This window comes from Centroberyx gerrardi, chromosome 22, assembly GCF_048128805.1.
Source record: "Centroberyx gerrardi isolate f3 chromosome 22, fCenGer3.hap1.cur.20231027, whole genome shotgun sequence".
NCBI classification, from domain to species: domain Eukaryota; kingdom Metazoa; phylum Chordata; class Actinopteri; order Beryciformes; family Berycidae; genus Centroberyx; species Centroberyx gerrardi.
Window position 1 is genome coordinate 142,431 of NC_136018.1, and position 10,934 is coordinate 153,364.

At 40.1% G+C, this 10,934-nt stretch overlaps 1 protein-coding gene across 6 annotated transcripts in view; it reads right to left on the minus strand.

Annotated features, from left to right (window-relative positions):
- LOC139932014 (protein NLRC3-like) overlaps nucleotides 1-10,934 on the minus strand; it is an 83,462-nt gene that overhangs the window by 35,088 nt on the left and 37,440 nt on the right. For 2 of the 6 annotated variants that reach the window (XM_078291344.1, XM_078291341.1), the window contains exons 4-5: nucleotides 7,118-7,353; nucleotides 4,979-6,845 (exon numbers count right to left, since the gene is read on the minus strand). The exons of 1 other annotated variant lie outside the window; for it this stretch is intronic. In XM_078291344.1, coding sequence (XP_078147470.1) covers nucleotides 4,979-6,845; nucleotides 7,118-7,353 — 2,103 coding nt within the window. Of the gene's footprint in view, nucleotides 1-4,978; nucleotides 6,846-7,117; nucleotides 7,354-8,118; nucleotides 8,290-8,643; nucleotides 8,705-10,934 lie in introns of those variants that run through there. 3 more of the 6 variants (XM_078291347.1, XM_078291346.1, XM_078291343.1) reach the window with 3 other exon arrangements.

Sequence of the window (10,934 nt, forward strand, 5' to 3'; positions counted from 1 at the left end):
ACCGACCTGAACATTCTCCAGGCAATGGACAGAATAACCGATAACATCACGAAGGTTATTGATGCTAAAGTTGACACAGTACTTGCGGCTATACGGGATCAAACAACCCAAATACAGGCTCTGGGAGTTCGAGTCGGCGAGGCGGAAGGGAGAATTGGTAGTGTGGAGACCACGACGGAATCGTTGCAGTCTAAAGTGACAAATCTGGAGAAACAAGTGAGCGGAATGTTGGAACATATCGATGATTTAGAAAATCGTGGGCGCAGATGCAATGTACGTTTGGTTGGTTTACCTGAAGGTACAGAAGGAACGGATCCTGTGAATTTTATCGAGAAATGGATACCTAACTATCTTAAAATGACAACCAAGACAGGAAGGATCAAGTTGGACCACGCACACCGCTCCTAGCATCAAAGCCAGGTCCCAACCAACGCCCCAGACCGATCATTATGGAGTTTCACAACTGCACCGACAAGCAACGCGTTATGAATGCAGCCCGCTGTCTTGGTGCAGAACCGGACCATCCTGCACACACTGGATCAAGGATTTCTTTCTTCAATGATTATTCAGCGGCAGTGGTCAAGAAACGTAAGGCCTTTGATGATGTGAAAGGCCGGTTGAAGAGAATGAATATTGACTATGCACTGCTGTATCCCGCGACGCTTAAGGTGTCGGTCAACGGTACAGAGAAGAGGTTTGATATACTGGAGGGAGCTGCGGCATTTGTGGACTCGCTTGGTTAAACTTTCTGGGTAAACACAAATCCCAACATTGGAAAGCTTTCCTTTTTTTTTTTTTTTTTTTTTTCATTGGTTTTGCTATGAGTATTGGACTGGGACTATGACAACTAACGTTATGTGCATACTTACGTGATCTTATCATTTATTTTATTTTATTTTTTTATTTTTTTTTTTTCCTTATTAGAATTCGCCATGTGGAGTAATGTCATGTCGCCGTATGCAAAATGGAACTTGTGTTAATTCTATGGTTAGGCATGAGTATAGCGCTTGGTTGATCTATCGGCTGTTAGCCGTGAGTAGGAGGAAGGTTGAGGTTCTCTGCATGTTTAGCGGGGACATTACCCCATTTCCCCTAGGTTTTTTTTTTTTTTTATATATATATATTTTGTTTTGATTTTTATGTTCTTACACAGCTCTGTCATTGTATTTTTCTGCCTTTTAAATGGAGTGTGTCAGGATATTTCTAGTCCTATGTCTACATTAACAGTTTAAATTAATGGCAAATAAACTTTGGGTCTGTACTTGGAATATATGAGGGGTTCATAATCCCATAAAACGTAGGAAAATACTTACCTTCTTTTCATCATTTACAACCAAAAGTAGAGGCGTTGCTATACTTATTAGACGGACTCTGCCTTTTCGGCTGCTTAATTGTCTTAAAGATAAAAATGGTCGTTATGTTATAATTAAAGGTAACCTACAAAGGCAAGATATTCTAATAATGAACGTTTATTATCCACCGGCTCATCCATTAGATTTTCTTACTAAAGTGTTCTTGGACCTTGCAGAAATGACAGCTGATACAGTAATCGTGGGTGGTGATTTTAACTGTATATTGAATCCACTTATAGATAGATTTCCTCATAGCACTGTGGCTCTTTCTCCCCAAGCAAATTCTCTTTGTGCCATTTGCGAAGAACTCGGATTTGACGATGTATGGAGAAGTCTTCACCCCTCTAACATAGAGTATACTTTCTTTTCTGCGCCTCATGGGTGTCACTAGAATTGATTATTTTTTTCTACCCAAAACTGAATTACACTCGGTTTTGTCTTGTAGTATAGGTAGTATAATTATATCTGACCATGCCAGTGTGGTTATGGATATAAAACTCAAAGGTTCGATAGATCAGTCTCGACAGTGGAGCCTTAATACTTTTATTCTTAAAGATAATACTTTTACATCTTATTTTTGTCCATCAACTTACAATCAACAGATAATCCCTCACTTTTATGGGAAACTTGCAAAGCTTATGCAAGAGGGTTGATTGTATCATATTCTGCCACTAAGAGGTGCCAAAAATTGTAAAAACAAAAGTCTTTAGAGGATAAACTGTCAGATAAAGAAAAAGCTACTTTATGGAAAGAAATATCTGCTCTCAGATCAGCTATAAATTGTCTCCTCATTAAAGATGCAGAGAAAAGAATTAAGTATACTAGACAGAGGTTTTATGAACACGGAGATAAACCAGGGAAATGTCTTGCATACCTTGCTAAAAAAAGAGTAGAGTCCCAGTCTATAGCAGCTATTGTTGATGCTGAGGGCAACAAGGTATATGAAAATAGATTGATAAATGACTGCTTCAAGAAATTTTACATAAATTTGTACTCTTCTGAACAGACAAGTGATGTACCTCAATTAATGGAAGACTTTTTTGCTCAGATCAATCTCCCAACAATATCAAAAAAACAGAAAAGTCTTCTCAATGGCCTCATTACAAGAGATGAAGTAATTAATGCTATTAAGAATCTCCAGAGTGGGAAGTCACCAGGACCTGATGGGTTCTGTTGGGAATTTTATAAGGAGTTTCAGGACCTGCTTTTAGAACCATTACTTGAAATGTTTAATCATTCGTTTTCTTCTACAGAATTACCACAGACCCTTAAGGAGGCTAACATATCACATATTAGAAAAAAGGGAAATGCCCTGAGTCTTGTTCCTCCTATAGACCTATAGCTCTTTTAAATGTGGACCGAAAATTGATTTCTAAAATTCTAGCTACTCGTTTAGAGGACCTTTTGCCCATACTAATTAAAGAAGATCAAACAGGTTTTATAAAAGGCCAAAATTCAACTAACAACGTTAGACGTCTCTTTAATGTTATTCAGGCATTTGAACAAAAATCTGTAGATGGTCTAGTGCTTTCCCTAGACGCAGAGAAAGCGTTTGACTGAGTTGAATGGTCTTTTTTATTTTACACATTAGAAAAATTTGGTCTCGGTGATAATTTTGTGAAATGAACATGAAAAGTCATGTATAATGACCCTCAACCTGCAGTTATGACTAATGGGTTAAGATCAAAGTACTTTCTTACGCATAGAGGTACTAGGCAGGGTTGTCCCCTGTCACCTCTCCTATTTGCATTAGCCATTGAGCTGCTGGCTGAGGCCATTAGAATGATGCCCTCTATATATGGTTTACAGGTTGGAGATCCATGTCATAAAATAACTCTTTATGCTGATGACGTGCTAATGTTTTTATCTAACCCTGAGACATCAGTTCCAGCTCTCGTTAGGATGATCAATCTGTTTAGTAAATTTTCTGGATATAAGATTAACTTAAACAAGTCGGAGGCTATGCCCCTGGGTAGTCTTACTACCATACCTAATACTATGCCGTCCTTTCCTTTCAAATGGTCTCCCTCGGGTTTTGTCTATTTAGGTATTTTTGTTCCCCCATCATTTAATCAGATGTATAAAGCCAATTTTGTTCCATTATTTGGTAAAATAAGACGAGATTTAGAGTGCTGGAACTCACTTCCTGTTTCTTGGTTAGGACGAATAGCCCTGGTAAAAATTAATGTGTTACCCAGATTGCTCTATCCCATCCAAATGATTCCTATATTGTTTTCGAATAGGGTCCTAAAAGATTTGAATAGTTGGCTCAGCTCCTTCATATGGAGTAAACGTAGACCTAGACTGAAAATGGCAGTACTGCAGTTGCCAGGCTCTATGGGTGGCTTAGATTTGCCAAATATCAAAGTATACCAGCTGTGTGCTCACTTGAGGTATATATCTGAATGGGTAAATAACGACACTTCCTCTATTTGGCTGGACATGAATCATCATTATCGAAATGTAGATTACAAGATTTATTATTTTTTAAGAATTTTAGGAACATAAGAGATAATTGTGCCAATCTGATAACAATCAATACTCTGGAGGCATGGAGATCAGTCCGTCTGGAGGGGAGGTTCAAATTAACTTCCACATTTACCCCAATAATTAACAATCCTGAATTTTTGCCAGGATACTGGCTTCCGGCGATGGGATAACAAAGGTATAACCAAATTGGGAGACTTATTTTCAAATGATAGTCTAATGTAATTTGAACAACTGATACAGAAATACCAGCTCCCAAAACAAGATTTTTTTCGTTTCTTACAAATAAGGCACTATATTATTAAGAGTACGACCCTTATAGATCACCCTGAGATATCTGCTATTGAGACAACCAGGGAAGGTATCTCTTGGTTTGTTTTATGATGTAATGTGTGTCATGTTTCCTACTAATACACAGAGGGTTAAAGGTGTATGGGAGAAGGAATTGTCAGTGACTACTGATGAGGAGACATGGGAGGATATTTGGAGTTATGCCAAAAAGATATCCATCTGTACTCGAACAAAGGCAATCCAGTTTAGAATTATACACAGAATACAGATATCCCCTAATCGCAGGCATTCTTTTAATCCCTCACTTTCTCCTCTGTGTCTCAAATGTAAAACTGAAATAGGTACCTTAACCCATTGCCTATGGTCATGTCATAAATTACAGAAGTATTGGTCTGAAATATTGTGTGAAATGGAAAAGGTATTTGACAAAGATTTAGAAATGGATCCAATGTCATTGATTCTGGGCCTCCCAAGTGGAAATATAACTACTGTAGCTAGCAAAAGGTTATATAACATTCTTACTTTTGCTGCTAGGAAAAATATATTATTACAGTGGACCAGTGATAAGGGCCCTTCTGTTAAGGGCTGGTGTAAAGTTGTATTTGAGCTGGTTCCTTTAGAATATCTTACAAATATTTTACACATCAAAACAGATCAATTCTACAAAGTCTGGCAGCCCTATCTAAATTATCTAAATTATTTTATATATTCCTGTGTGTTTAACTTGATTTCTAATGAAATTTGAATTGTCTGTATTTGTTTTTGTTCTTTTACTTTGAACTACACTTGTATGAAAATGTGCTATACAAAAAAATTTGACTTCACTTGATATTCACTTCAGGACTAACCGAGCCTTCCTGCAGTTCCTCACAGCTGGGATCAGTCTCCTTCGTCCCTCCTCTGATGTGTTGTAGGCCTTCAGGTCCAACACATCCAGAACCTCCTCTGACATCTGCAGCATGTAGGCCAGAGCTGAGCAGTGGATCTCAGAGAGTTCCTTCTCTGATCTGTTCTCTGACTTCAGGAACTCTTGGATCTCCTGATGTACTGACTGGTCGTTCATCTCTATCAAACAGTGAAAGATGTTGATGCTTCTGTCAGGAGAGGTGTTGGAGGTGTTCATCTCCTTCAGGTTGCTGATGGCTCTCAGGATGCTTTTTGGACTGCTCTCTGTCCGACCCAGCAGGCCTCCTAAGAGACTCTGGTTGGACTCCAGTGAGAGGCCATGAAGGAAGCGGACAAAGAGGTCCAGGTGGCCACTTTTACTCTTCAGGGCTTTTTCCATGGCTGTCTTCAGGAAGACATCCAGGGACAGGTAACTCTTACCATATCTACCAAGGAAATAGTTGTCATCATCATCATCATTCAGGAATTGGTCACTAATTTGATATCTACCCCAGTCTTTTCCCATGAATGTCTCCAGTACCTTCTTATCCCTGTTTGTGTAACAGTGGAACATGTAGACTGCAGCGAGAAACTCCTGAATGCTCAGATGAACAAAGCAGTAGACCATTTTCTGGAAGAGCACACACTCTCTTTTGAAGATCTCTGTGCACACTCCTGAGAACACCAAGGCCTCTCTGACATCAAGACCACACTCCTCCAGGTCTTCTTGGTAGAACATGAGGTTGCCTTTCTCCAGATGTTCAAACGCCAGCCTCCCCAGCTTCAGAAGAACTTCCCTATCAGTCTCCGTCAGCTCCTGTTGACTCATCTCATGTCTCTCATCATACTTCTGCTTCTTCCTCTCTGTCTGAACCAGCAGGAAGTGTGAGTACATCTCAGTCAGGGTCTTGGGCAGCTCTCCTCTCTGGTCTGTAGTCAACATGTGCTCCAGAACTGTAGCAGTGATCCAACAGAAGACCGGGATGTGGCACATGATGTGGAGGCTCCTGGATGCCTTGATGTGTGAGATGATTTTGCTGTCCTGCTCCTCATCACTGGATCTCCTCCTGAAGTACTCCTCCTTCTGGGGGTCAGTGAACCCTCGTACTTCTGTTACCCTGTCAACACATGTAGGAGGGATCTGATTGGCTGCTGCAGGTCGGGAAGTTATCCAGAGGAGAGCCGAGGGAAGCAGATTCCCCTCGATGAGGTTTGTCAACAGCACGTCTACTGATGATGTCTGTGTGACATCAGACACAACCTCATTGTTCTGGAAATCCAATAAAAGTCTGCTTTCATCCAGGCCGTCAAAGATGAACACAACTTTACAGACAGAGAGCTTCTCTGCTGTGACCGTCTGTAATGTTGGATGGAAAACATGGAGCAGCATGAGAAGACTGTACTGCTCATCTTTGATCAAGTTCAGCTCCCGGAACGAAAGCAGAATCACAAGACTGACATCTTGATTTTCCAAGCCCTCTGCCCAGTCCAGAGTGAACTTCTGCACTGAGAAGGTTTTTCCAATGCCAGCAACGCCCTTCGTCAGAACTACTCTGATGTGTGTCTCTTGGCCAGGTAAGGGTTTAAAGATGTCGTGGCACTTGATTGGAGTGTCATGGAGGGTCTTCATCTTGGATGCTGTCTCCAGCTGCCACACCTCATGTTGGGTATTAACCTCTTCACTCTGTCCCTCTGTGATGTAGAGCTCAGTGTAGATCCTGTTGAGGGGGGTTCCAGTTCCTGCTTCAGCAGTTCCTTCTGTCACAGATTCACATTTCCTTCTCAGACTGATCTTATGCTCATCTAAAACCTCCTGCGGACTGCCTTCTGCTGGAAGAGGAAAAACAATAAATAAGGGTTAAACAAATATACTATTATATCCTACATCCTCTCCTATTATATCCTATATGGAATCTGACGTTCCTTTTCAGTACCAACATAAAATTAAATGCAAAACATCCCATAACTTCTACTAGATTTTATGAAATGTAGCAAAATTTTTAAACGGCAATGTTGCATGATAAATAAAAATGTGGCTGTAGCAACACAAGAAGTCCTGGTTTTAGAAATGGTGACAACAGCAGACAGACCCCCAGTCTTACTTTGAGCAATGCTGGTTTGACTGGGTGTCTGCAGTCCAGGTCTTGTTCTGGTTCTTTTTCCACACTGGGGACAGGCGGAGTCTCCTGATGAACCAGACTGGTCCCAGTATGAGGTGATGCACTGTCTGCAGAACCAGTGTCCACAGCTGGTAGAGACTGGATCCCTCAGGACCTCCTGACACAATGCACAGCAGGACAGCTGCTCCTTCACAACACCATGACTCCTCTTCCTCTCTCTGTGGTGATGCATGAATCTGTTTCATTGAAACTGAAAACTATAGATATAGCACCATGCTGCCACAACATATTAAGTTAATTTCCACATTTCTATCTCTCACCATAGTTGTAGTTTAAGTGACTTGGGTGCAGTCAATACTGCACCCACCCATCACTGTGGCGATCATGGATGAATTCAAACATTGAAGATTTTTTGGTTCATTTGATGAATTGATGTAATTGTCATTAATGAATGCTAGGCCCAGTACAAACAGCATGCAGTCCCATTATATCAGATTTACTGAAAATTGGTAAAGAGCACTATACTATGTCTACATTATCAGTCAGTGTCTACATTTACATCTCTAAATTTCCCTTTTGCCTGAAATTGTCTTTTCAGTTATTTTGAGGTGTTTTAGGGCGTAAACCATTTCCTGTGGGCATACATCACACCTATAGCTGGTTTTCTTTGATCCGGACCACAGTAGAAAAGTTTACCAAATGTTTACCAAAAGTTTACCAAAAGTTTACAAAAAAGTTTCTGGGTAACATAATCCAGATGAAGATGCATTTTGGTTGAACAGCTGTATTGCAGAGCAGTGAGCAGTTATCTTTCCAGTGTCTTTCCTTGATATCTTCACTATGAGCTTTGCTTCATGAATACAATCCTCTCATAGTGTGTAATGAAACAGTAAAGGGAAACAATTCTGACACAACAGAACATTTTTCCTTCATCATTTAATCATTTTTCATCAGGTAGACTTCCAGTATAACAGTCCTCTTACTTTGTGTCTGAAGGTCCAGGTTCATTACTGAAGTTTAGAGGATTATCTTTAGACCGGTCAGTCTTCATAGACAGACAGCTGGGTGCTGGAGACTCTGCTCTGCCCTCCTCTTCCTCCACACAAACACTCATCTTCTGGACTTCAGTCAGTCTGAGAGGTAGAACAGAAACACTGGAGACACACACACACACACACACACACACACACACACACACACACACACACACACACACATCCTTGTACTTCTGCCCTCAGGAGGACCAACCATTGACTGACATTCACTGACAAACGTTCCCCTAACCCCTAACCGACACCTGCTAAAATTTGTGTTGCCTTGTTTTCTTTAAACATGTCTAATTAAAAACAGTGTGTATTAAACAGCCAATCAGGACTTTGTATCCACAGATGAATCAGTGATAAACTGTTCAGTTCATTCTGACTCTTATTCCCTCTACAGTCCACAGGGAGACAACTGACTCAGAGACTTTTACAGTAAAATAATAATAATGTTTTAATAACACTCACCCTGCCTCAGCCTTCTGTTTCCCTCCTCCTGCTCTGCTCTGTCTCAAAATGGAGTCTGAACTAACTGCTTCATACTTTCACTTTCACTGTTCCCTCCCTGTTCTCATGAACCTGGGTCACATGATCCGTGTGGCTGCTGCCCTCTCCATCTCCTGTAAATGTCCTCTGATGTATTGAATAGTTTTGATTGAAAAGAGGTTTTGTGCAAAATGCTGATACTTTTTCCTTGAATTAAAGCTTTACACGTCAGCAGTAAATGATGAGTATGTAGGTTATAAATTCTGGGATGTTCCGCCTGGAAATCATTATGTTTCCCCTACTGCAATTCACCTTAAGAGAAAAGAAAGGGCTTGGGAGAAACCATAGTTATAAACATTAATCTGCATTTGTTATTTGCATTTATTTGCACTGTGTCTACGGTTTTATATTATGTACATTACCTTTATTTTATTTTATTACCTCTTTTCTTTTGTTGCCTTCCTGATTTCCTCAGCACTGTTCCGCCAATTGCCGCTGTGGCACCTGAATTTCCCCAATGGGATCAATAAAGTGCAATCTTACAAAAGAATAATATACACAAAACAAAAAGTTTAGTTGACAATGCAGGTAGTAGTCGGTCATTCACTGCTGATACAGGCAGAAAGGAGAGACGACTCCCTTACAAACTCATCTAGGGTTCCAGCAGTAAGTCAAGCTTATTGATATACAGTAGGTCTTTATCACAAGCCTGTCTCAAAGGGCTTTACATACCACATCATATACATGTCATATACCATACTACATCACTATATACTGTGTACCATACAACATCATATACATCATACACATCATACATCATCCTACATCAACACACTCATGCTCACATTAACACCTATAGGCAATTTAGAGTCTTCAGTCCACCTGACCTACATGTCTTTGGAAACCGACGCAGAACATGGGAAGAACATGTGAACTCCACACAGAAAGAACCAGGACCGAGACTCAAACCCTGGACCCAGCAGCTTCCATAACACCAGCATGTAAATCTAGACCAAGAACACATTTTACTGAGTCTTTGAGTATTTTATTGCAAAATATTCTCTCTATTTCCTTCTGAACTGATGACCAAAAGGAGGCGATTAATGGCCATGGCCATATCCATAGAAAGTGATGATGAGTGCATGAGTGTATGAATGATCATATATTGTGTTTCATAGGATTTATTTGATCTAATAGTTTTGGCATTTTCATCTTAATGTCCTTTTTGTCCTCTACTTCTTCTCCTCTTCCTCTCCTCTACCTCTACTAGTACTACTTTCATTACCACTACTACTACTGCTATTACTACTGCTATTCATTCAACAAATGCTGGTACTACGACTACTACTTCTATTACTACTACTACTGCTACAACTACTACTACTGATACTTTTACTGCTGCTACAACTAATCCAACTACTACTTGTACTATGAGCTGAAAAGGTTCCTCTGTGCTCATCAGTGATGTTTTTGTCTCCATCTAGTGGTAGAGACAGGGAACAACACATTGACTCTAATATGCTGTCAATGGCTCAGTGTAACTCAATACTCCAAGTACTGTGTGTGTGTGTGTGTGTGTGTGTATGTGTAATTTTATATTTCATTCAGTTTTTTCTCATTTTTCTTTCCCCTCCCTTGTTCCTTTTTTCTCCTCAACTACTTCTATAACTACTACTAATGCAATTGTTACTACAAGCCTATTACTGCTATTACTAGTACTATAACTACTTCTATTACGACTACTACTGTACTGTGTCTACTACTTCTGCTTCTACATCTTATTCTGCTCCTTCTACAAATAATAATGAGCTGAAATTGTTCCTCTCTGCTCATCAGTGATTCTTTTGTCTCCATCTAGTGGTGGAAACAGGGAACAACACACTGACTCTAACCTGGAGAAATTTAAACCCAATAGATTCAAAACTAAAAATCTGTGGATTGTCATGTGACCACCGAACGCTGAAACCAAGCGGCTGGTCGCGGTACTGCAGTTCTGCCCAAAAATATTTTTTTCCAATTCATTTCCAATGGTGGAGACCCCCTCTCCCCTGGCTATATAAGCTAATGCACCATATTGACTTGATTAAAATGTATTCCACCATTAGAACCAGGGTTAGACCAGGTTCTTACTGCTCCACCATCAGTTAGACCAGGTTTTCAAGAATGGGTTCAAAAGTATATTTTGTTTTGACCCCAAACATTTCTGATAGAGAGCATCACAGAGAAAACACTAAAACCCCAGTGCAATATACTGCAGTCTAATCTTACTGGAT